At 49.2% G+C, this 26,995-nt stretch overlaps 1 protein-coding gene across 7 annotated transcripts in view; it reads left to right on the forward strand.

The window, feature by feature from the left end:
- RPTOR (regulatory associated protein of MTOR complex 1) overlaps positions 1-26,995 on the forward strand; it is a 397,196-nt gene that overhangs the window by 342,510 nt on the left and 27,691 nt on the right. For all 7 annotated transcript variants that reach the window (XM_044746113.2, XM_044746114.2, XM_070483827.1 and 4 more), the window contains 5 exons: positions 1,312-1,430; positions 9,198-9,301; positions 10,041-10,224; positions 11,972-12,082; positions 24,104-24,209. In XM_044746113.2, coding sequence (XP_044602048.2) covers positions 1,312-1,430; positions 9,198-9,301; positions 10,041-10,224; positions 11,972-12,082; positions 24,104-24,209 — 624 coding nt within the window. The remainder of the gene's footprint in view (positions 1-1,311; positions 1,431-9,197; positions 9,302-10,040; positions 10,225-11,971; positions 12,083-24,103; positions 24,210-26,995) is intronic.

Here is a 26,995-nt window from a genome sequence, read left to right on the forward strand (position 1 = left end):
CTGCTTCCTTTTCCAGGATTTCCTTTTCTCCTTTGCCTATCCAGACCCAACACGGTGGAGCCACAAGTTCCATGTCCGCCTCCTCCCAGAGATCTGGACCCTTGCCTCAGCCTGCACTGTCCCCGCGCCCCGGGTGCTGCTCAGCCCCACTGCCTGCTGCTCCTCCCCACTTGGTTTCTGAGCACTCACCACCCCATCGTCATCTCTGATATGCGTGTCCAGGTTTTGGTCAGCTGCTTCTCCAAATGCTCTGTGTGTCTCCATCACCTCCATGTCAGTTGGTTGTTTGCTCTGCTGACCTTCCCTCCAGGAAGGTCTTGGCCAAGAGAAAAGTCCTGCTTCCCCTTCACAGCCCACCTCCATGCGTCTCTGTAAGAGCTTCCTGGCTCCTTACCCTCCCAACAGAAGGAATCACTCTCTCCCTTTATCCTCTTTATCGTAGCTGCCCAAGGCAGCGCAGTGTCATGGAACTGGCATTGGCTTGAAGGTGAGACAGGTGTGCGTTCAAATCCTTCATCCTTTGGATGCTGGGCCTTGCTGTATACGTCTGTAATGCCAGGGGTAATGCCTGTGGCTCAGCTGGCAGGGATTAAATGAAACTGAGCAGCCTTCACTGGGTAAGACCCTCAGTAAACACTCTTTTCCTTTCCTTCATGTCCACGATTTACCTGTCATGTGTTTACATCCCGTCTCATCTGCCTTGGCATCCAGGCACACAGACAGGATCTTGCGTAGAGCACACACTGAGGAAATACGGATGCCTTAGGAGATCCTGGAGGGTTCAGGTCACATCACGCACACCCTTTGTGGTTTCCTTGGAACTCAGGATAGTGCAGCATGTGGTGTATAGTCCAAAGACTTGGTAAGTCACGGAGCCCAGAGCACACCCTGAATGCAGAGCAAGGTGCAGATGGGGACTCTCACCCAAGGTGCACTGCTCAAGTGGGCCATGACGGCTCCTAGAAATCGGGATGTTAAATCTAATGCTACTCTGGGAGCTAGGGAGTACTGTCCAGTCAGTCAAGGCCTTCAAGGAAATCCTGCCCTTTTCTAACTCATCTTTCCTTCTAAAAAGATCCAGACTCAGAAGATGAAATGATGGAATCAAACCCGTTTACCAGCTGGGATTCCTGAATCTCTGGGCCCCTTGCCAGAATAACAAAACAGAAGCTTCCCACAACCCCAGCACTTTGAAGCATCTATTCCTGATAGCATCTTTAGGTTTTCAGAAAAGGCAGCTACCTCAGAAGCTGCCCAGGCATGCAGTGGAAACTCTTTGTTACTGAAACATCTCCCTTTTCTCTTTCCTAGGAGTTTCTTTCAATAGTGTTTACACTCAAATTTGGAGAGTGTTACTGCATCTGGCTGCAGATCCCTATCCAGATGTTTCCGATTTGGCTATGAAAGTTCTCAACAGCATCGCCTACAAGGTATGTGTGACAAGATGTTCTCAGTGAAGCTCTCAAGTTCTTGGTTTTTGGTTCTGAATATTCAAGCGGGGAAATTCCAGGTGCTTGCAGGTCTATGTCATGGTTTAGAAACTTTCAACAACTGTTTCGAATCCGGAGATTTACAACACACTCTGAACTCTGTTTACATGTAGCTTCAGCTGGGGCATGCATTACTGCTTCCACTCACCCGCATCAGGCCACCAGGAGGTGAAGTAGGATTGTCATTATTTCTCATGATCCTTTCAAAGTCTGTAGGATCTGTAGTGGTAGCCCCTCATTCATTCCTGATACTGGTAATTTGTGACGTCTCTTTGTCATGACCATTCTGGCTAAAGGAAATTTTTCAAAAAACCAGCTTTTGGTTTCGTTAGTATTTCTCTGTTGGTTTTCATTTTCCATTTTATTGGTACCTGTTTTTATCTTCATTACTTCTTTTATTCTGCTTACTTTGGGTTTAATTTGCTCTTCTGATTCTAGTTTCTCAAGATGGAAGCTTAGTTCGTTGACTTTAGTCCTTTCTTCTTTGGGGACTGTAAAGCCTCCTAGTCCTTTTGGTGAGCTCTGGGAATTATGGACCTTCCAACGGTTCTTTCTGCAACCTCGTGGGTTTTCATCCCACCCACTAGCAGAAAGAACTCAAAGACAAGGGGCCTCCCCTGCAGACCTCAGAAGCCCTCTCCCCTCTGCACTCTGACCTGCCAGTTCCAGGCACCTCAGCTTCCATGGAGCTCCCATCTGTCTTCTCTGCTCACTAGACTGCTGGGCTCTCTCTGGGTCCACTGCCCCATGCAGTAGCCTGAGACTGCCGGGAACCGCCTGCCAACTGCCTGCAGGCCGTGAGCTGAGCCATCGTTTATCCCCTCCTCTCAGAGATCACAGGCTGCAGTACCCAGTAGTCAATGTCTGAAAACAGCTGTTTCATACATTTTTTTCTGGTTTTCCCATTGTTTATGGATATAAGACAGTTACATGGCAGTTGATCTTTTATGAGTGGAACTAAAAACCATTTATTATAGCATTTTTTTAAATTTTTGTAACTTTTTGTTAAAATTTCAAGCTTACAGACAAGTTTCAGGAAGAGCACAGGGAAACATCACATGTTACAGTTTTCCTGTTGTCTCCATCCTCACATAGGCTGATCACCACTGAGAGGTTGTCCCTAGGTGACCACTTGCCTCAGGTCACATAACTTGTAAGAAGATTTACTAGGGCCCAGGAATCTGGATGTTTCATTCCTAGTCTGTTTTTTCCACGCTGGTCATCAGGCCCTCTCGTGTGCTGTTGCCTCACTGGTGCTGGCCTCCCACTCAGCTGTAAACTCCTGCAGCTTCTCGTCTCCTTTTGGTGTCATGTATGTGTGGTGTTCGCTTCCTTCACTTAAGGTATTTTTCACTGGTCTAGTTGAGTCTTTTTCTGGCTGATGGCATCTCTCGTCGTCTGCCGTTGCTGCTGCTTCAGGTCCTGGTGGTGTCACAGGCAGCAGCGGCCTCGTCATGTGCCAGCTGTAAGCTGCCTGGTGGTCCATCTCCTCTTCCTCTTTAAAGAAGCAGTAAGAATAACGCAGAAGCGCATTGTGGGTTTCAACCTCAAGAGCTGTGGTCACCTGTGCGGCTCTCTCTGAAGCAGAGACTCGTAGGTCCATGGGTATTTTAGTCCACTTCCTGCCCGTTAGAACTACCAGCCTAATGCTAAAATGTTAGACGTTATCATTGGCCAACTCGGAACTATCTGGGTTGTTTAATTCTGCACTGACCTCCCCTGCCCTGCGTGAACCCCACAGCCCCTGCCGTCACCATCCCACTGTGGACTAGCTACAACGGCACCTGAGCGATGTCATCTGCTTTTTCAACTAAGGATAAGATCAATTCAAAAATAAAACTTTTTAAAAACATACGTTTGTTACAACTTATTATGGTCTGTGACCAAGGGAGGGAGGAAGTTCAGTAGCTGGGGCCGGAGATAGAGATGGAAAGGAAGGCGACAGAGATGCGGAGGGTCTTGAGCCACACCCAAGACGGCCTCCTGGCCTCGGCCAGTGCTGTTGAGATGGTCGGATCACTTCCCGCAGTTTATTTAGCTTCTTGGTTATTTTGGTCACGATAAGCCAGTATTCATCCTATGTAAGTTTATTTTCCAGTAGCTTTATTTATTTACCTCTACTAAAAATCAACCTGAATTATTTAAAAATATAATCTCAGTGTGGCTCATGTTGAACTTTCACAGCTATAGGTTCATCACAGCAGACCTGACCTCAGGCTGTTAAACACATTCCTATTAGGAATCTCTCTAGCATGTGAAGCACAGAAACCATGTCTCCATGTCCTTTTGGATTATGTGTAAAGTGTGTAGCTGTGAGCCGAAATGCGCCTCCCCCGACTTTTAAGAGAAATAAACATCTTACGTGTGATGTCTCGTATCCTGCAGAGCTGCACGAGCAGCTTACAGGAACCTGAACAGCCGTTTGTGCCTTTAGTAAAACTCTCTCTAACCGAGCCCTAGAAACCCTGTAAAAGTGGCGTGTGGCTTTCTGCCTGCTGGCTGATCTGGAGTGACACACACATCCCAGTGCACATGCTGCCATGCCCACCAGCACACCTGTGCCAGAGGGATGGAGATCAGAGTGGGCCTCCTCTGGAGTCTGTGCTCCCAAGAGACCTTGCCTATGTGTCCATGTGTCTGTGTGTGTATACATATGTGTGTATATATTTTTGAGAGCAAACATTGCTACTGAAGGATTTGGAAGCATAAACATTAAGAAAACCCTTTCTTCAATTTAATTTGAGGAAATGTCTTACTTTCTGCTCTAGTAACTAAGAGGGGATTACATTTCAATTTACAGAGAAATGAACCTATTTTAGATATTTAACTCTGAAGCCAAATTTTTGTTCATCCTAGTCAAAACAGCCTTATCACTATGGAATGCCCCATAGAATTCTGTATTCAAATATAGAAGTTTCTACCAGCTATGTATGAAAGAGCCCACACAGCTCAAGAGCCGTGGCCTCATTTCAAGTGTTTATATCTCTTTCCATGGGCTTGGGGTTTGCATTTTGCTTGTAGTTTTTATTATGGAAAATTTCTAACTACATAGAAGTAAAAAGAAGTGTGTAGGGGCTGGCCCGGTGACATAGTGGTTAAGTTCGCACACTCCACTTCAACAGCCTGAGGTTTGCAGGTTTGGATCCCAGGCACAGACCTACATACCATTCAGCAAGCCATGCTGTGGTGGCGTCTCACATACAAAATAGAGGAAGATTGGCACAGATGTTAACTCAGGGCTAATCTTCCTCAGGCAAAAAGAGGAAGATTGGCAACGGATGTTAGCCCAGGAGCCAATCTTCCTCACACAAAAAATAATAATAACTTGCTGTAATTAAAACCTAGCTTCACACTTTCACATTAGTTACTTATCACTATGTTTCTTTTAAAATCATATTGTCATGCAGGAATTTTCTCCTCCTATTTAACAGCTTCAGTTCGAATCCAGAGAGCCAGTTCTGTTCACCCCTGATCTGCATTCCCTTAAGCCTACTGAATCGTAAGGATTTAAGTCAGCAAGTTTGCAATTAGCCTCTGAGCCAGAGGAGTGCTGCGCCTGGAACGGCTGAAATTCTCTTTCCAGGCGCCCCTGCGCTGCTCTCGCGGCAGACTCAGTCTGTGTGCATATGAATACTCTGATTTCTTTTTAATCGAGTCAAAATGGCCTTTACTCCATGGAGTCAGAGGGTTCTTTGTCGCTCTCATTCTTCTTTCTAGAAACTCCCATTTGCTCTTTGCAGACATCTGGCTCTCCAGCTCAGCACCTCATCCCTGGGGAAGAGGGGGTCGTGAGCTGCTCCCTCCAGCACCAGGAGGCCCTCAGCTACTGTCCCCTGCCGCCTTGATTTGGAGGTAGCCCAGGCATGGAAATGCTGTCCGCCAGCCTCTTCCATGCCTCCTGGCTCCCTGCAGCCTCTACCAGGAGGAGGGACACCCGGGGTCGTGGGAACAGAGCCCGTCCCTGGGAACAGGAATCACAGCAATCCTAGTGAACACTGACAGTTAGAGACATCTGTGTTTAGAGTTTGGACCTCCTACGCTCACTGCAGACCCAGAGGTGACAGGTGTCGTCACTTTGACTAGCTTAGTTTACAGAATTAGACACTGCCCCTGCCTGAGCATCACAGCCTGCAGGCCCTGCCAGGCCAGCACAGGCAGCCTCAGGAGAGCTGGGCCCCCAGGGGTTTGGGCTCGGTGACTCTGGGGTGGCCACTGTGAATCTGTTCTCACGGACACTCTGCTGTGGGCTCTGGCAAGCGTCCCGTGCAGGGATTCGTGGCCACGACGTGATAGAATGGCTCTCTACGCCCATGGCTCCCTGCACGGTGGCACAGTCCAGCCTGATGGGGACAGCACAGCTTCGGCCGGGCGTCCCGTTCTAGCTCCACTAGCCTTGAGCTGGTTACTTCACATCCCCCAGCTTCTGTTTCCTCGTCTTCAAAGCTGGGATCACTGTGGGCCCTGCCTCCGAGGGCCGTGGTGAGGAGTAAATGCAGTAACCCCGCAAAGCCCTGGTCACTGTGTGCAGCCTGCGCGGGGACTCTGCAGGACGGCAAAACTAAAGTACCAGTGTCATCGTCTTCTTCCCCATCCTCACTGTTCTCTGTGAAAGTGGAGCCTCTCTGCGGTGTGCGGGTCCTGGAAAGGGTCGGGGGGCCTCCCCAATACCAGGTTCTCTTCCCTGGGGCCGAGGTTTGACGGCGCCCTGTGCCCCCAGAGTGAGACTTTCCCAGGCCCTTAGTAACCAGCAGGCAGTTCATCATAGCCACCGTTGTTGTTTTCACTGGGTGCTACCTAGCACCTAGAGTCCAAAGGGAAAGGTCACTTATCCAGGGAATGTAGTTTACAGAAAGATTGCTCACTAGATAAATAGAATCGTGTGCTTTTACAGGTGTCTGTTCTCAGTGATCAGGCAACCAGTGGGCTCTGCATCACGCTCAGCCCAAGGTACCTCTGGATAATCCTTTAGGGCATCATCTTCTCCCACATGAATCTAGATCCATGATATTCAGTTACCAGGGACATTTCTAAAATACCCCATTTCCCCAAAGAACCAGAAGCCTATGTCAGTGTCCTACACTCTGACTAGATCCAGACCCAGTTGGGAGATCCACTGCCCAGTCACCCACGTTTCTTTCTGGAATTTTTCTCCGCATTGAATCAGACTTTCCTGTGTCCTTGTGAGGAGACGTATTCTGTTGAAGGACCAAAGAGTAAAGAAAGCTCACAGGGAGCTAGAAAAAGGGGGTCTAAATACAGCCCCGGCGCCTGTTACAGAGACATCCCATGAACTGCGCGGGGGGCAGGGGGCCGTGGCGGGGCTGATGTCTGTGCGTGCTTGAGTCCCCGCGAGCCGTTTCTAAGAGAATACGTCTGACCTGGACAGAATGCTGTTTGCCGCCCTCTGCAAAGTTGACCTGTACCTCAGCCTGAAGCCCACAGCCCACATGCAGCTAGCACACTAGTGTTTGCCAACCTTTCCTGGTGGCATGCTCGCTGTTTAAAACGGCGACTGGGACCAGTGCGGAGAGGAACCTCCCGAAGCCTCGCCGGCGGCCCGGCTCACCACCCTCGCCAAGGCTGCAACCAGCAGGTCTGCTGAGCTGCCTCCCTGAGTCACCTCCTGCTCACCTTCTCTGGTGCAGCCACACACTGACACCTAATCAACGCTGAGTAACAGTTTATTGAATCAATAGGAATTGTTAGGCTAGAGAAAGCTTCCTGTAGGCCTGAAACCCTGTGGTCACCAACGTGCAAGCTGCAGTCATGGAAATCTCCTACGCCGGGGCGGGCCCCTCAGCTCTTCCAGAAGTGGTGGGACGTTAGAGCTGTGTGCCAGCAGCTGTCGGCCTGGGTCGCAGTGAGGTGGGGCTCTTCGCCCTTGAGGTCACGTCGAGCCGGGGCTGCGTCACTTCCCACCCGCAGAAGAGTGAGCCGAGCAGAGTTAGTCACCCTCTGGCTGCCACTCACTTTTCACACTGCAGCTCCTGGAAGGGCAGGGGGCGGGGGGCGCACAGAAGGACAAGTGAGCCCGGAGGGTCTCAGGGCGTGGGACGCTCGGGCTCCTGAGGCTGAGTCACCGCTCTGCTCAGGCACCGGCTGAACCTCTGTGCTTCATGGACATTTGAAGGATTTGTGGATTCTGCTGAAGTCTTCATTTCAACCCCAAAAGTTTCCCGTCTTCCTCATCACCTCCCACTGTTTTTCTAGAAATTTTGAGGAGGCGCATACTAAGTTTATAGTTTCTTAGCTTAACTTTGTTTTCTCTTTTGAGAGTTATTAAGGGATCATTCGGCTCTCAGGTTTTGTGAGGTGTGTGCGTATGTGTGTGTGTGTATGTGTGTGTAGGGTGGGCCAAATAATTTAGATACCAAAGCAAAAACATGTTCACAAACAATATGACTTCTGTAACTCAAAAAATAAAAGTATTTTTTAAAGGCTGATTATGGTTCAGTTTTCTTGCTATTTTTATTTAAACGGAAGGGTTATCTGGGAAGCATTGATATTGTATGAATGAAGAGTTTTGTAGTTGCCTTGTTTCCTGTAATTGTCTGTCTGTTGACCAAACATCAGTACAGCATCCCTCTCTGCTGAGTGAACAATCAAAAAACGTGAGGGTCCCTCTAAGGAGCCAGTCCAGGGTTCCACTGGAATGCCACCCCACGAAGGGCGGGGCTCATCTTTCTCGCTGGGCAGCACCCCAAGCTTTGAACCAAGACTGGCACCAGCTGCCCTCAGGGAGCACTTGGTAGCCACCCTAGCCAGCCACCTGTCCTGTGTCTTCACTCAGAGGAGCTCCCCTCCCAGCGTCAGGCCCTTTCTGAGCCCCCTCACCTCAGGGACCCAGAGCCGGCAGGCCCGCCCAGCTGCCCTGTGGGCTCAGAGCAAAACGTCCACGGAAGCACTTGGCCAGTGTGGGCTTGCCCGCAGACGAGCAGCATGCACCCCGGTTTGCTTCTCAGCTCTTACTACTCCAAGCAGACATCCAGCAGACATTTCCAAATCTACGTAAATCCTATTTAAAAAAGCAAAACAAAACCACTTCCCTCCTGAATGCCAGTTTCAACTGGTGCACATCCTTTTTCTGTGGTGAAATGTCAAACCCTGCAAATGTTTGTGGAAGGAAGTTTACAGAACCCACTCTTGTCTCCATCCACAAAGTGCTGCATCCGGGGAAACTGCTCTGAGCCTGCCCTGAGGTAGAAAAACAAATGCAGAGGCTGGAGCGATGCTCTCCCGCCAGTGCGGGAGCTTAGCCCGCTGGGCAAGGGAGGAGGAAGGCCGAGGATTTGCCAGGGAGGGTCTGCTCTCGGGAGAAGGAAGGTGGCGGTTGAGGGTGGAAGTGTTGTTCGTTGTCCTGAGGGAGGAGCCCCGTGGACAACTTTCTCCCCAACTTCCCGGATCCTGACTCACGGTTCACCCTAGCATAGTTTTGTGAGGGCCTTTTAGGCAGGGCCATCCCCAGAGCCTCACTGGACCAGGTGAATAATTGCTAAAAGGCAAAAGAATATCATTTTATCTGCAGGGTGATGTCTGGGGGAAATTTCAGCTGGGATCTTGCGTTGGTATGTGAGATTTCCTCCGCCAAAAGGCCTTTGCTGCAATTTTGAAGCCCCACGAAACAAGCACCACCCTGTGCTTCTGTCCTGTAGCCTCAGAGGTCCCCACCAGCTGACCCTCCGACATCGCTTGTCTTTGCTCTTCCAGGCCACAGTGAACGCCCGGCCTCAGCGCATCCTCACCACGTCCTGTCTCACTCAGTCGGCGCCCGCCAGCCCCACCAACAAGGGCATCCACATCCACCAGGCCGGGTAAGTGGCCTGGGTCTCACCTGTGTGCAGCCTGTCCTCCGAGGTCTGTGGTGAGGTTCCCTCGGATACTCCCTGTCCCGTTCTCTGCCAGCTCTGTGCTTGCTCGCTCTCTCGTCCCCACTTTTCGTCTTCTTTTCCCTCTCCCTGCCCCCGCTCCTCTCCTCCCCCTCTGCTTCTCTCTCCCTCTCTGGTGAGCATCTTCTCTGTGTCTCTCACACACACCCCTTCATCTGTCTAATCTGAGCTCCTTCCTAGAGTTCTTTGCTGCCTTCGTCTGCACACACTCTAACGGCAGAAGTAGAACTGAGCCTGACTTCTATAGCCCCCAGAATTTTATGAGAGGGTCTGTACCCTCCCCGTCAGTAACAGCGGGGTGGAGGCAGAACGTTCCTCTTATATCAGCATCCACCTCAGGAAGTGGCGAGGCTGCGCTGAATTCAAGGAGTGCAGACGTGTGCGCTGAGCCCCTCCTTGTACCCGGCTGGGTCACTTAGTCCTGACCTAGCTTACCTCGCTGCGTTAGTTTTCAGTGGAAGACCATTCTTGGAACCCACAGGCAGGAGCTAGAAGGGGTCGTTAATTCTGCATCAGCAGGTGGTGTTTGGAGGACCTTCTGCACTGATGGCCTGGCCCTTGCCAGTGTCCAGGGGGTGGGCAGAGCCAGGACCACTGGCTTAGTGTTTGGTTTCAAAGTAATGGGCTCTGGGTACAAGGCAGTATTTCTTCTTCCCGGACACAGAGGCTCCCCGCCAACGTCCAGCACGAGCAGCTCCAGCCTGACCAACGACGTGGCCAAGCAGCCGGTCAGCCGAGACCTGCCTCCAGGCCGGCCAGGCCCCACCGGCCCCACAGGCGTGCAGTACACACCCCACTCCCACCAGTTCCCCCGGACACGGAAGATGTTTGACAAAGGCCCGGACCAGGTACAGACACTGGACTGTTGGGTGATTTTTAAATACTAATTCTGATGAATTTAGATGCCAAGAGCTCTGCTCCTCAGACGTGAGCCGAGACCTCGGAATTAGGTCATTGGCATTGCCTCGCACCTTGTGCAGGATGTGGGTGCCATCCTCCCCTCATCCCCAGGCGGTGGCTCCGGGCTTGACCCCCGTTTGACAGTCGAATCTTTGCGAACATCAGGGGGCCGTTCCTCTTACTCCTGCAGCCTCTTGTTCTCAGTTCACCATTCTTGGCAGCTTCCACGTAACCAAATAAGCACATGGAGCTCATTTGCTCCTTCTCTTCTTGGGTAAATAGCATTCTGCCTCCACTTGGCACGGCAGCTGCTCCACAGCAGTGTTTGTTCTGAATGGATTCTTTGCTTTTTCCGTAAACATTCAATTACGCCACCTCAGTAGGTGCGGTCTCTGCCCTTAACTAAGTTGAAGAATAAATTTCAGGAGAGGGGCCATTGGTGCCTTCATTTCCAGCCGCGAGGATGCGCAGTAGGGTGAGCGCGGAAGCTGGGCGTGCGCTGCCTCGTCCAGACTGTTGGCTGCTCTCTGGGCCAAGGACGCACGGTCTGGAGAGCTTGTTCAGGATGCACCAAGGGCGTCGGGCTGCCGTGGGTGCCACGGGGCAGCCAGTGTCTCAGCTCACAGGAGGCAGCAATTCTAACAAGAAGTCCACAGCAGGCTGCAGGGGGCCTTTGTAGCAGGAAGCGCATGTTGGTGATGAAAAGGCTTCCACCCATGCCACCCGGCCCCTCACCCTCCCTGGCTTTCAAGGCGCGCTCTCTCCCTGCCTCAACAGCTTGGAGAAAAAATGGCCACAAGCTCCCAGTGCGAGGGTCAGCCTCCTGGCCGGACCCTGAGATGGGGCAGCCATCCCCAGAGTCCTGGTCCGGCAGAGCAGCTCAGTGGCAGCAGGCAGCCCACAGTCTCCACCAAGCAGGGGGTGAGAGCCTACCGCTGCGTCCCACCTGTGGGACTTCCCACCAGCAGGCCTTCCCGGATGATGGGGACTCCTCTCTGAAAGATGCCTTTACTCCCACCACCAACACGCACTGCAGGGACTTCTTGTGCCCGGCTGTGTGCAGTGAGGTGAGCTCCTACTCTAACAGCCCCAGCCACCATTGGTCCTGCAACAGGAATAAAACTGATGCATCGCCCTAAAAAATAGGGTCAAGTATTTTGAGTTTTAATACTTAGAAATCCCAGTTGGCCTACGTTCTGCTGCACCCTCTGTCCAGGAGTCACCTCGCACAGGGCAGGTGCAGAGTCACCAGGAGTCCCTGCCCTCCTCCGGGTACCTGTGTGGCTGGCCTTGTTGGGGCAGCAGCCCCGGGACTAGGCTGCACAGGCCTTGTGGGGATTACTGACCCGGCATCAAAGGACCTGTGCAGCCAGCTCAGGGTAGTGACAGGGACTCTGCAGCCCAAGCCACCTTAGCTGGCCCCAGGGGGACGCAGTTCCCTGGACGCAGACTTGGATAGCCCTTCCTACTGTGGGTTCCCTGGAGCCCTGTCCAGACATTCAGCATCCCTTGGTTACCAGGATGCAGAAGTAAGGGGAACCCAGAAATGTTTCCCTAGAAGCCAGACCACTGCCAGCCACTGTGCCCTTGTCCCCAGTTATGAACTATTTCAAATGTACAAAGAATGTGGGGAATGAGAAGACTCACTGTTGTTTCTGTTCTTTTCTCCCCTCCTCCTTTCCAAATGCCCGGAAGACCACCGACGATCCAGATGATGCTGCTGGACACAAAAGTTTCATCTCGGCCACGATGCAGACGGGATTCTGTGACTGGAGCGCCCGATACTTTGCACAGCCTGTCATGAAGGTAGCTGTGTGTCATTAGCTCCGGGGTTTAGAGCCAGAAGCCCTGGCCAAGTGCCTGCTCCTCCTGTCTTGAGCAAATACTCAGGGTCCTCCAGAGCCTCACCCTCTGGCTCCCTACTTACTTCCCCTGGAACCCCGGCCTCGGGCCCAGGCTCTCTGTACCCCCCTGCTCCAGGCTGATGCTCTGAACCCCACTGGGTTTGTGCACTGTGAGCCTCAGCTGGCTGCTCACTGTGGCTCCCACCAACCCAGGCGGGGCCATGCAGGCCACTTGCGAAGCTGTGGCCTGAGGCAGGAGACCAGGGCTCTGTAGGGACCTGCTGTGCTGGCAGCCTGGGCTGACCCTCGGGGCTTCTGTCCCGCTGCATTTGCGACTGTTGAAGGATGGCATCAAATTGATGTCCTGGTAGCTGGTGTTAACAGTTCAAATAAAACAGCAGAAGAAGCAGACTTCATTCACTTTCTTGTCTTCTCAAAAAAAAAAAAAAAGCCTGCCTTTTCTGAGCTTGCCAGTGTACAATGTATCACTTTGTCTTACTTGGCAAGGTCACTCCAGGCCTCCTAGCTCCTTCCTGTCCCTGGGCCTCACGTGGGCGGCCTCGCACCCTGGGGACGGTTGGACTAAGCCAGATGACTGTTTCAGAGACCCATCCTCTGGGGCTAATTCTAAAGCATTCTGGCTTATTCCAGGAGACTGCCTTTCAGGTTTAATTCAGGACGTGAAGCGTGTCCTGTCGCGGCAGATTCGTGCACACGTTCAGGGTGACAAGTTGGGACCGTGCCGCTTTGTCGAGCAGAGCCTCTCCTGCCCGTCTTTCTGCAGGAACACCCCAGGGTCATTTTTAGATTTTCCTAGTCTGAAGCACATTCTCAGAAAACCTTCTTCCTCTTCCCTTTGTATAGATCATTGAAAATTGCCAATTGCAGCTTATTCTTAGTTGTTTATCAAGCTAGGCGTCCTGGAATGTTCATGAAGAGTGTTGGGCTCTTCATCATAGCTTTCTTCTGCTTCCCCATAGTCAATAAAAACATAAAATAACGGTTGTCAGTGCCTGAGGCAGGTCGTCAGCTTCTAATTTATTGAACCCCTTTGCTGAAAAGGGAGAGGAGATCTCTCTTCCGTTTTTTAACTGGACCCAACTTTTCCAGAAAGCAGTCTGGCCATCAGCATCAGACGCCTTGAACAGCCATTCCCTGTGACCCAGTAATTTGTTTGCTAAGACATTAGCAAGGAAATAATCAGTGTCATGGGTGATCTGTGTATTACTGATAACAGCAGAAACTAGGACCCACTTAAAAGTCCACAGAGGGAGAGTGGCTAAAAAATCATGAAATATTTGATATGATAGTATTGGAGTGATTAAAAAATTGAGCTTTGAAATTTATATCTTAAGGAAATGCTCAGGATAAGGTTTTTTAAAAGGAAAAAAAGCAGGCCACGAACTGGCTGCAGAACAGGCATAGATGTCAGTGCCGGGCACACGCACGTCTGGGAGTCAGAAAGGGACTGGATGGAAACTAATTCTAGTGGTGGGATCTCCGATGACAGTGGTGGCGCTGAATTTGTTTTTTCTTATATGTTTCTATCTTTCCTACAATTGCTGCATTAAGCATGAAGTACCTTTATAGTCAGGAAAAAAAGTCTTGAAGAAACACCCCACCACCACCACCGAGATCGTTGAGGCCTGTGGGTTAAGTTATGGTCAGCAAACCTTACTGTCCCAGACAAGCTCCTGCTTACCTTCAGGGGGCTGTCGGTGCGCTGTCCACCCGCACACTGAGGGAGAAAAGAGGAGCGAGCCCTGGAGTTTGTACCAGGAGACAGGTGGACACTGGTGCTGTGGGTAGTGAGCCGTCCTGTAGAACTATGGTACAGGCTGCTTAAAAGTTAAATGGGGTTTAGTTTAATATTAACAGAAGTGCGCTTACCTTGATACAGTCTCCTGCTTAAGGCAAGTGAAGTCAAGCAATTTAGAACTCTAGATGGCCTGGCCTTCCCTCTTGCTGAAATGGCAGTGGCTCTAAATTATGGTAATTTCTTGCTGTGGTAATGAGCAGCTTTTCTTGAAGTCTTTGAAAAATGCCTGTTCTCAGTCATCCACATATGGTGAGAGGGAGAAGTGGCATTGCTCTTAAACTTAAAAATGAACTCGATTTCCCCCCAAGGATTGGCCTTCCGGCCCTCAGCACGCTGTGCCTAGACCGCTGTTAAAGTGAGCGAGCCTCTCTGGGGGCATGTCAGCTGCTTGCAGGAGGAAGTTCCCAAGGCACACGGCGTGTCAGGCGAGCGTCGGGGTTTCGTCAGGGGCCTCTCCATCTATCTCGGTTTTACTCACGTGCAGATGCAAAGGCAGATCTGCTCGGTGGCTAATGCTGCACCTCCCTCTTTTCAGCACTAGCAGCAAATCCATCTGCCTTTGTGTTCTTCTGTTTGTATACCCGGATTATGTCTGGGAATTCCCGCCAGGGAGGGTCCTGTGTGTTGCCAATGTGCAGAAGACAGGCTGTCAGCCAGTGGTCTGGCCTGATACATCGGTGTGGGTCCAAGATGTGGACACTGCAGTGAGATTAGGGAAGGAAGGGCCCAGGGAGGGTGTCCTCCCACCCCTTAGCCCACGGGAACAGTTAGGAAATATCAAATGAGTGAACAATGGTTTCCTCAGACCCCGCCACGTTTGTGAAAACAAACTGTCCTTCGGTGGCAGCTTTAAATGGCGAGCTCTAGGTTACGACTGACAATGAGCTCTGTTATGATCTTCTTTGTCTGCAGTTCCTGACAGCAACTAATATGTTGGGTGGTTGAAGGACTTGAAGTGATTTTCCTTTTACGTTAATTAGAGACCTTTTCTAAACTTGAGAAGAGAAGGAGGACATGTTTTATCTCATTGTTATTTTAAAATTTTCTCCTACCTTTTCCAGGTGATAGTCACAAGGGTTTTTTTTATTAATTTAATTAGTCATCTAATGGCTTGTTTGTGCAATAAAGTGCATTAGGAACTTTTTTAATTAGCCTACTTCACGTGTAAAGTAAAAATGGCCCAAGGGTAGGATTATACCTCAAAAAGGACAGAAGAACCCCAAACCCTGAACTGCTTCAAAGGTAAGTATAAAAAATTAAGATATTTACCAGGTAACAAAATTATACCCAGTTTTACAGTCACGTGCAACTAATGGTTAGTAAAATTGAGTACCTAAAAACGGGATTATGATGGCAGTGTTTGCTAGCTTTTTTATCAGTTCAGTCGGATGTCTTACAAGTCTGCATGACTGAAAAGAACTATCTTCTGGATGTGGTCCTCCTTTGATTGATGAAACAACCTTCTCTCTTCCCTGTGTTGGTTGCAGACCTCACATCTACTTTAGAAAGAATATTAAAAATGGTCTGTCATGTGCTTTAAAAAAAAGATATATTGAAATTTATTCTGATTACAAAAGTAATACGATTTTTTTTTCCACTCTCAGTTTGGCAGATTTCAGAGATTGATTTTATCCAGAGATTGGCTTACCAGGGTGTGAGGAGATGCTCTTGGTGGGAGGTACAATACAAGCCTGGTGTAGCACAATTCAGCAGTAGCTATCAAAATTACAAATGGGTATGCCCTGGAAGCCAACAATCCTACTCTGAGAAGTAGGTCCTAAAACCGCCACTGTACTTGCATATGTAGTAATATATGGCCAAACATGCTCATTATGTTATTTGCAGTAGCAAAAAGTTGACAACAGAAAAAAAGAATATTAATGAGGAGGAGACTGAATTAAAAATGATGCTTCCGTGCAGTAGAATTCTGCACAGCCATTAAAGCTGGCAAGTTCTGTCTCTGTGAGGATTTGGTTGATATCCTTGATACAGAGGGCAAATCATCAAACGTTCCAAAATGCTTTCACAAATGCTGTGGTTCTATAGATCTGAATAAGCCTCGGAAGAAGGCCAGGAGGTTACGCGTCAAGCTATTCAAATACTACAGTTAACTTCTAGAAGGTGGGATTGAAATTGGGGACAGGGACTGTCCTTTTTACGCTGCGTACTTCTGGGTTGTTTGAATTTTTTAGAAAGAACAACTATTAGTTTTGTGATTTAGAACAGATTAAAATATGATGTTTAATTACAAAAAGAGCTTTGAGTCCACCTGATCATCTTAAGATATCACATGCAGAGTGCATATCAGTTTCTTTGCACACGACCCTTAAAGCTAAGCGACGATTTACATTGAACAAAGAGCATGGGTCTTGTTGTGCCCTGACTCACACTTAGAAGAGTGTGTGAATGTGCTCTGCACTTTATGAAATCTGCACATCTATGAAACTATTCTTTAAAGTGCACTAAGCTATTTTTTAAAGACTCATAAAATAAAATAATACAAAATAAAATTGAAATCACCCATAGCATACACACTCACTCACACACACACAGTTTTCTCCCCACCTTTGAGATTATTCTACCTATATAGCTTTGTATCCTGCTTTTTTCATTTATATTATTACGAACATTGAACATTTTCTCATATCATCATATATTTTTCCACAAAAATGACTTTTTCTGCTTTTTCCCATGATAAATGATGCTGTATGTGACATTCTTGCACCTAAACATCCAGACAGACAGCCTGAGATTTTTGCTTGGTCTGGATGCTGATACACTACATCCAGCCAGTGCCATACTATCTCCAATCTCTAAAGTGGATGCTTCCAGTCCTTTCCTGGAAAGGTCAGGAGGAAATCAGACAGACAGGTGGACTGCCCCCAGGGATCCCCGATGGCACGAGCATTTGGGTTTGGACGAAAGCTGCCTGGAGTACGTGGTTAGGTGGAACGGGAGATTTCCCCAGCGTTCTCTAACCTGCTCCTGCTGAGCCACGCCAGGCGGACTGCGTGCACACCTGCTGGGCACCTGGGAGCCACTTCCTCCCACTCTGCCTGACGTGCCGGCCGTGGCGGCGGCCCTCCTTTATCTTATAAATCATTGCTGAATTGTAAACAATCAGGGACTGAGATCGTTGAGTGAATCAGCTGTGTTCTTTCTTTAAAACAAACATTCTTTAAACAAAACAGTGTTGAAAGATATTAAAGAAGACCTAGATAAATGGGAAGGAATCACATGTTCGTGATCAGATTTAATATTAACATGGCAGTACTCCCCAAAGAGAGCTACGATTCAGCACAATCCCTGTGAAAATCCCAGCTGAGTTTTTTGCAGAAATTGACAAGCTGAGACTAAAATTCAGATGGAAATGCGAGGGACCCAGAATAGCACAAAAGAAAAAAAATGTTGTAGGGACCAGCCCAGTGGCACAGCAGTTAAGTGCCCACGTTCTGCTTCTTGGCGGCCCGGGGTTCGCCGGTTCAGATCCTGGGTACAGACATGGTACCACTTGGCAAAAGCCATGCTGTGGTAGGCGTCCCACGTATAAAGTAGAGGAAGATGGACATGGATCATAGCTCAGGGCCAGTCTTCCTCAACAAAAAGAGGAGGATTGGCAGTAGTTAGCTCAGGGCTAATCTTCCTCAAAAAAAAAAGTAAAAAGAAAATAAATGTTGTAAAAGACAAAACACAGCGACTCAACACTTTCCTATTTCAAACCTTACTGCATAGTTACGCTAATCGAGACAGAGTAGTGCTCACATAAGGAGAGACTTGTAGGTGAATGGACTAGAATGAGAGTCCAGAAATACACCCTGACATCACTCCTGTACCCATAAGCTCAGCTACTTAGATGAAATAGATAAATTCCTTGAAAGACAAACTACCAAAACTCACTCGCTATGAAATAGAGAACCTGGGTAGTCCTGTGTCCGTGAGAGGAAATGAGTCTGTAGTTAGAAACCTTCCAACAAAGAAAAGACAGCTCCAGACCCCAAACATTTCACTGGCAAATTCTACCAAACCTTTAAGGAAGAAATGATACCGGTTATGCACAATGTTATGGAAAATAAAAGAGGAGTGAATACTTCCCAAGTCATTGTGTGAAGGCAGCATTATTCTGATACCAAAACCAACCAAAGACATTACAAGAATAAAGAAACTACAGACCACCATCCTTCATGAGCATGGACCCGAAATCCTCAACATAACATCAACAACTCAAACGCAGCAATATATAAAATGGATTATACACTGGTGACCTAGTGGATTCTATCCCAAGAATGCAAAGTTGATTCAACATTTTTTAATTAATCATGTAATTGAGTGTATCAACAGACCAAAGAAAAGCCCCAGGATCATCTCAATAGCTGCAGAAAAAGGATTTGACAGAATTCAACAGGTGTTCATGATAGAAACTCTCAGCAACTAGGAAGAGAAGGAGACTTCCTAACCCTTTCACGGGGCACCTACAAAACCCTAGAGTTGACGTCCTTCTCGTTGGTAGAAGACTGAACGTTTTTCTCCAGAGTCAGGAATGAAGCAAGGACATCTGATTTCACCACTGCTGTTCACCCTCCTACGGAGGCCCTAGACAGTGCAGTGTGGCAAGAGAAGGAGATAAAAGCATGCCAATGGAAAGGACGAAATAAAACCCTCCATTCACAGGCAACATTATTGTGTTTGTAGGAAATCCCAAATAACTGCAAAATGCTACTAGAATAAGTGACTTTAGTGAGATTGCAGGATACAGGGTCAGTATTACAAAAATCAATTGTATTTTATATGAAAAATTGGAAATTGAAATTAAACAGTATCATTTACAGTAGCACTAAAAAAAACATGAAATACTTAGCTATAAATCTTAAAAAAAAAAAAAAAAGTGCAAGATCCAAATGCTGAAAAATGCACATGCCAAGGGAAGGAATCAGAGACCTAAATCAGTGAAGGCCATCTTCCTGGGGTGAGAACTCAGCAACGCCACAGTGCCAGTTCTCCCTCAGCTGATGTGTGTGGACCAACGCAATCTCAATCAAAATCCCAATAGGTTTTTTTTTTTAATTGACAAGCCCATTCTAAAGTTTATAGGAAAAAGCAAAGAAACTAAAATAACCAAAACACTTTTGAAATAGAACAAAGCTGGAGGCCTTGCACTGTCTGATTTCAAGACTCAATATAAAGTTAAAGTAATCAAGATGTGTGGAATTGGCAAGAGGAGAGACACATAGATCAATGAACAGGATAGAGTCCACAAATGGATCCCCATTTGTTCGTACAATTGATTCTCAACAAAGGTGCAGAGACGGTTCAGTGGAGAAAAGATGGTCTTCTCAACAAGAGGTGCTGCAGCAATTGGACATCCATTTGCCCCCCAAAAAAACCCTCAGCCCATCCTTCACACCTTGTACAATAACCAACTCAAAGTGAATCACAACCCTAAGTGTGTGACCTGAGCCATGAAGCTTCTACAGGAAAATCCTTCCGACCTTGGGCTCGGCAGTGGTTTCTTTAATGAGACACGAAAAGCGCAAGCCATACAAGAAAAAATGTTAAATTGGACTCCATCAAAATTGATAACTGCTGTTTAAATGACACTGTTAAGAACATGAAAACGCAAGCCACAGACTGAAAAAAAAATTGTAAAACACATACCTGATAAAAAATCTTGTATCCAGCATACGTAAAGAGCTCTCAAAAGTCCATAATAAGGAAACACACAACCCAATTAAAAACAATGGGCAGAAGATTTGCACAGACACTTCCCCAAAAAGATGTACAGATGGCAAACACACACATGGAAAGATGTGTAACGTTAAGGCAGTCAGCCGTTAGGAAAGTGAGAATTTCCACAATGAGATACCACCACACGTTGGTATGGTGGTAAAACTAGAATGGCTAGTGTTTAAGTTCATCAATTCCAAGTGCTGACAGAGGGTGGAGAGCAGCTGAAACTCCCATACTTTGCTAGTGCAAAGACAAAATATTACAGACGCTGAAAACATTTGGCTGTTTCTTAGAAAATTAAACACACTTACTACTGTACAACTCAGCAAATCTCTTCCTAGATATTCTCCCAGGAGAAATGAAGCCTTAGGTTCATTAAAAAAACCTGTGTATAAATCTTTACAGTGGCTTTATTCGTGATCACCAAAAACAAGAAACAACCCAAATATCCTTCTTCTGGTGAATAAACTAAGATAGAACCATATAATGAAATACTAGTCACGAAACAAAATTTGTGTAAGTAAACTGAAATACACACAACACCAATTAATCTCAAGTGCGCTACGCTCAGTGAAAGAAGCTGGACTCAAAAGGCCACATACTGTGCCATCCGTTTATATAATATCCTGGAAAAAGCAGAACAAAATTATGGGACAGAAAACAGACGATTGGGTGCTGGGCCCAGGGCGGGGGCAGGGCTGACTATAGAGGGGCACATAACAATTTTGGGGGAAGCTGTTCTCTGTCTCAGTTGTGGTATTACAAGACCATAAGCACTTGTCAGAACTCAGAACTGTGCCCCAAAAGGGTGACATTTACTGCATGTGAGTTATTTCTGTGTCAACCTGATACTTAACAAGAAGTGTAGTCAGATGATGAAAATAGCCATATTTGGGTATCACTATATATAGTGAACTCTGATCTTCACTTTGGGGCTTTTTACCCATCAGTGGCCTACACTGTTGTCACTTGAAGGGCAGCCCTTAGGTGTCCCGCACAGAGGAGGCCTGGCTGCATGGGGTCAGCCCCGTGTCGCTGGCACTTGTCTCCCAGCATATGCTCCTCTCTCTGTTTGTGGAGAGAGGCCTTCAGTGTTTGTGGGGTGTTGTTGAACAGAGGGAAGAATAAGAAAAAGTGTTCAGGTGAAGAGCAAGCCCAGAGGCACGTTTATTCTCCCTTTGTGCCATCAGAACATGCTTTGTTTCTGGGTAGAAGCTGACGAGGCTTGGCTCTGGGAATTTAGCATCGATTAGTGAGCCCTTTCTGCGGGTTCCTCTCCCCTTTTCCCTTCAGGTCTTTTCCAATCTTGATACCCATGTACCTGTTTTGAATTTTATCCTGGGCACCTTGAAACTCTTTAAATTCAGAGGTGTTGAAAGTAAAACTAAGCCCTGTGATTCACCAGTTCATCGTGTGAGGATTTGCTGTGTGTGGAAAAACCCCAGATTGCTGCTCTCTGTCAGGCTCCTGGGGACCCTCTCATCTTCCTTTGTTCCTGCGCCGCAAGTTGCCCCAGTGACAGGCAAGGAGCTGAGGGAGATGCGCCTCATCAACTTTAGGCCGCCACCTCTCTGTGGGAGGCTTCAGAATCGTAATTGGTTTCTGTCTGAGTAGGAGCTAGGAGGTGTGGAAGCGGCAGCAAGTCATGATCCTCGTCATGTAACACTCCCCCCCACGCCCACATCCCTCTAGCTCTGTGTAGAGGAAAGCACAGCAGAAGCTGGGTCTGGGCTTTTGTTTACTCAGAAGCTGTTATTCAGCTTCAGAGAAATAGGTGGAGAGGAGGAGACAGCGGAATGGATGACGAAGACGACAGCTGAATGGGAAATGACCTATCGAGTGGCTCCTTTTGGTCCCTCCATCCTGAGTGGCAGTTGTCACATCCCAGTGGTCCGATGCCTGCTGGTGCTTCACAGCATCCTCTCTTCTCTCTCTTCCTACTCCTTGTCTCTCTCCGTCCGCCCACCATCAGCTCCGCCTCTCACGCTGGACCTGCTGCCCTGTATTACTGCTTGTGTTCATCCCAGTGGTTCTTAGCGGATAGTCCCGGTCCAGAGCCATGCTCCAGTTCAGTTCTGAAAGTCCTTTTGTGAGCACAGCGGACCTGTAAGGAAGGTTCAGTGGGTGCGCAAGGTGCTGCTCCCCTGGGAGTGCCATGCTCTGCTTCTTAGGACTTGGCACAGGAGAAGTGACAGCCCCTGGCTGTGAGGTACAGGTCCTGTGGTCCGTCTGAGATGCCCAAGCTGCTTCCACCATCAGGGCTGCCTGTATGCCCTGCCCCGCCACACACTCTTCCCCCGTCCTCACAGTCATTGCCTGTTTCCTTTGGAGCCTCGCAAGTCTGCCCCCACCTTCCGACTCTTCACTGGCAGGCGCGGGTGCTCAGGCCCCGGGCCACGGCAAGTGTGGTCCAAGAACTCAGTGCCAGTCCTGTCCCTCCCCCTCGGAGCTTTTCAGACCTCTTCCTGTCACTTTCTCCCCCAGAACGCAGAGTCGCACTGAAGCGCAGCATCAGTCCTGCACGTGCTCTGCATCTCTTACCCGGGGTTTCCTTTTCTTACTGCTCTGCGTTCCTGGCCGTGTATGGTTTCTCTTCTAATCAGCTCTGGATTGTCATAAAATGAAACCAACTGTTAAAAACCACAGTCTGACCCATCTACCACTGTGAGGTTATTTCTAAACCACTGACTGTTCTGTGGAAGGACTGGACACCATTTCTTCTTGTTGGCTGTTGTTTGGATGTCCTTGTTGTTTTAGCGGGTGTGGGTTTTGTGATTTATAAAAAAAAAAGTTGCATAGTGATAAAAAGCTGGAAAACAGGGACCTCCAGGTCCCCCACGAGTAGGCACCAGGAGTGACGTTTGCGGTTGTTTGTTTTTGTTTTGTAGTCAAAGATAACATAAAACGTTCAAGGAAGAGACACAGAAATGTTCTGTGACCATTTTCACATAATAACCGCCTAAAAGGTGACCTAAACTCCTCTCCGTGTGGAAATTCCCTCCTCTCGGCACGTGCCGGTGACCACGTGCATGTTCTTCATCCCCGTGCTTCTCTAGCGGAGAAAACAACGCTTAAAAGACTGCGTAGGGTCCCTCTCTCCCTGAGCGGTGGTCTCTGGCTGAGAGACGGCAGCTTACAGCAAGCTGCACTGTCTCAACTCTCAACCAAGAAGAAGTAGGGTTTTTTCTAGTTTAGTTCACTTCTTTTGTATTTTCAGACTTTACAGCTCTGAGTTTCAAGTAAGGAATCAGAGTCAGCCAAATTTACTTGATGACAAGTATGATTAAGGAAATACATCTTTATTACACAAACAAGTGATTATACGTCTGAATTTTATACATCTGAATAAAGTAGACTCAAATCCTAGTTTATTATTTGCTAAGTGTAGACCTCTCCTAGACATTGGCTTTGCACACCCGTATGTAGCCCAACCCACGTGCACACACACAAGCCAGGAAGCAAGAAAGACCTTGCTGAAGGAATAGAGAAAGGGGACGTCACCTGACATTCTAGCATCCACATATTTCCAGGGGAGATAGGTTCGGTCTCTCTGAGGCTGTGGCTGATCAGGAAGGGCAGCAGAGTTCCCAGGAGATGGTTTGAAGCTAACCAGATTTGCAGCTCAGCTCTTTCCTAACTCTCCAGCCCCGTGGAGTGCCAGGCAGCAGCTCCCAAGAAGGACCCAGCACCCTCTCGGGCCCAGCCTGCCGCTCGCACAGCCACAGGGCAGCCCTGCTCTGCTTGTTCACCTCTGTCACTTCTCATGAGCTCGTTTGTCCTCTAACTAGATGCCCCAGTGCTCTTTGGCATCAGAGAAAGAAAAAGTGCAGGAGTCTCTGAACACGCCCCATCTTTTTCTAGTTTTACGTTTTAAATCTGTGAAGTGTCGGCTCAGCCCGGTGTCGGGCACAGCACCGGCCGTCTGTCCTCTCCTGCAGAAAACATGCCTGGGTCCTTATCCCTGAACCTCGCCTCTCAAAAGCACCTCGTCTGCTTTGAAAGCAGCCACCCTCTTGCTCCTCGCCAGAACTCAGTGGCAGCCTTCAGCTTCCACGGTCGGGCTCTGAAGAGCAGGACAGCACATGGCCCTGAGAGGTCTGAGCTGTTTCCTAAGTCTGCTCTGCATCAGCCTCAAGTAGGGCCAGCCAACCCTCCTCTGGGTCTCGGTTCTCACAGCTGCCAACCCCCAGGGGCCAGCAGAGGGAGAGCAGCCAGGTGCTCCCTGGAAAGCCTGGCCGGGCCGGGGTTCGGGGTGGGGGGGGTGTGCTGTGGGAACTCAGTCACCAGTGCTCTGTTCTGTACTTGTCAGTGGGGCGTTAGGCACTCTGGCCAGACCAGAGCACCCAGATTCTTCAACATTTGGGGAAGAGGAGCCTTTTTATCTGGAGAATAATTATTTTTTAGTTGCTGAACTTAATTTGGTGTTTTTTATTGTTGAAGATCCCAGAAGAGCATGACCTGGAGAGTCAAATCCGCAAGGAGCGGGAATGGCGATTTCTACGCAACACCCGCGTCAGAAAGCAGGCGCAGCAGGTCATCCAGAAGGGTAAGCGGCATCCACAGCTGTCCCCGCGACTCATCATGATCGAGGGGGACCTCTGCAAGCCCTCTGTGACCAGGCCGCTCCCCACCGCCGCCCACACCCAGGGACTGAACAGTGTCCCTCCCTGCGCAGATGAGGAGATGGAGGCTGGTGTGGATACAGTCTTTCCTCAAGGTCATCAGAGGAGGGGGAGCCGGTGTGGGGGGTGTGGAGACCAGGGCCTGGGGAGCGCCTGCCTGACCTGTGGGAGCCCACCCGCCTCAGGGAAGGCCTGGTCTAGGGGCAGGAGTCGCCCAGGCCTCTGCGTCTTTGCTCTCAGGGGAGATTCGGAAGCCCTCTGGGATTATTGCCCAGGGGAAGCTCCCGTCTGGCTGGCTGGCTGCCTGGTGGCCTCTCACACAAGCATAGCTTCAGCATTCTGACATTTCCAGAGAGGAAGGAGCAAGCCCTCTGCAGGCCCTGGAAGTCCACGATAGAGTGGGCCCTGTGCCCTTCCCCTGGGGACAGAAGACAAAATACAAGGCCCTGGTTGTGTTCAGCTGGCCCCCAGCTGGCCTCGAAATAATCGCTTTCTCTGTCACCCACAGCTGTATTTCAGTCACACTTTCACCAAACCTTTTACCAAATTTGCCAATAGATGCCAAAAGTTCCCCGTTTTGCGTGCCCCTCAGCCTCACCCTGGGCAAAGTGGCGATGAGCAGTCTAGGGCACAAGGTGTGTCCCCCAGGTGCTGAGACAGGGAGGGGAGAGGGCAGCGTGGGCCTCTGTCGTGTGGTCAGGACAGGGACGAGAGCACCAGACAGCCTCGCCTCAGCAACACCAAACGGTCTCTCCTCTCCCTCTCTAGGAGGGTGGGTCCACCATGAAGACCCGGCTCCCGCCCCTGGGAGTTGACCCAATCCCACATTTTGAGTGTGCAAAGTGGGATGGTCTCACGTCTGTGACTGAGCGGCCAGTGCTGCCTTAATCACAGAGCCAGCTGTGGGCAGTGGACCTGACACTGCCCGGGTGCCCACACGGAGTGGATAATCAGGCTCTTAACTATTCTGTTGGTTTGCTGTTTTGACCTTGCCTCTCTGTCCTGTAAAATTCCAAAGATGATTACAGGTTACTTTTTAAAGTTGGGGGTGAGGACCCATGAGACTGTCCTTCCCACCGAAGCAGAAGGGCCCACCTGAAAACAGCAGGGGCATCGGGGTCTCATCCTGAGTAAGCCTGCCAAGGCCCGGCACACTCCTTTGCCCCACTGAGCGCCACAGATGACTGTTTACTTCCAGAAGCCAGTGACATTTCTGAAGCACTTCCACGCACAGCCTCACTTGCGTTCAGAGCCCTCCCTGTAAAGTGCCCTGGGGTCATGTTTCATTAATGCACATAGTCACTTCGGCTGAAAAGTCATCTTGGTTGTTTATAACTCTTTGTGCCTCCACGAGGGAGCTGTCGGGAGCTAGATTTAAAGCCCTCCAGCGTTTGGGATTCAGCGTCTGCTGCCCCAGCCGTTCCCACTCAAACAAGTGCAGCCAGGGCGGGCGGCGCTCTGAAGCTCTCTGCAGGAGGAGAGACGGGGACAGCAGGACAAGTTGGTTTCCCTGTACCCATGAGAGGCCTGGCAGCCAAGTCCGCCCTCCATGGGGAGACTTCTGAAGGGAAACTGGACCGGACGCTGAAGGCCAGACTCTGGGCTTTCCTTTCCGGTCAGCATTGAGCAGGAAGCGAAATTAGCCCAGGGCATTCAAGAAACAACTGGATTTTGTAGACAAAAACAAAAGAATATCTTTGTAAACCAGAGTCAGGGGTTCTCTTTTCTGGTCCTTATGGAAAAAAAAGAGCGAGATCTGCTTGTCAAAAGCACCTTAGAAGAGCTACTGAACTGCTGGGAACGTTAGCAAATGAGATTGCACAGTGGAAAATCAGTGTAAATGGATTTAGCAATGAGAGAAACAGAACATTAATGAACCACACCCTCTGCAAGCTACCTGCCATGCTCAGAATCTGGATGCAGTGTGAAGTTTTATTTTTTGAGAGTCAGCTGTGTGCTGGGAAAGATGTAACAATGAGAAGGGGGCAAGTATGCCTGTAGGCTGAGCAGTTACCAGACGAGTAAGCATGGGCCAGGAGACAGGAGCTGGGGAAGTGAATGTCAGTTTTCTTAGTCCCTGACCCCCTGCAGCCACCCAGCCCATGAGTCAGGACCTCAGCCACCAGCATGCACCCATATTTGCATATATGCAGAACACATTCTCTGACTTAAGAATCTGGGTGTTCCCTTTATCTTAATGGTGGAAGTGATGCCTGCTATCTTGGTTTCCTCCAAAGACACCTGTAACCACGAGTGAAGGCCTCTAGGGGAACACAGTGCTGCCACCACAGTTGAAGCCTCTGGGGCCTGTTGGCCTGTTGGTTTAACCTCATCCTTATCATCAAGGGGTTTTCAGGGTTTGCTATTTTTAACAAGGGGCGGAGCTGGAGGACTGAAATTATCAGTGATGAGCACCCCACCCTGCTCGGCCCCCGACACAGTGATGAGTGGAAGCTTTTCTCTGCCTCACGCGTTTGTGGCCAAGGAGGAGTTTGCAATCTCTGAACGCTCTCCTGGGTTCCCCGGGGCCTGGCCAAGAGCATTGGGGAGGGTGCTCACTCTCACCCTCCGCGGCTGTGCAAGGAAGGGACTCATACACCTGGCTGCTGTGAATCAGCCCTGTATTAGTCACCAGCAGTGTCTGAACCCATCATGACGTCTTTGCGTCCTCAGCCTCTCTTCTCCTAAACCAGATTCTTTCGGAGCCCTG

This window comes from Equus asinus, chromosome 13 (assembly GCF_041296235.1).
Source record: "Equus asinus isolate D_3611 breed Donkey chromosome 13, EquAss-T2T_v2, whole genome shotgun sequence".
Classification (NCBI taxonomy): Eukaryota; Metazoa; Chordata; class Mammalia; order Perissodactyla; family Equidae; genus Equus; species Equus asinus.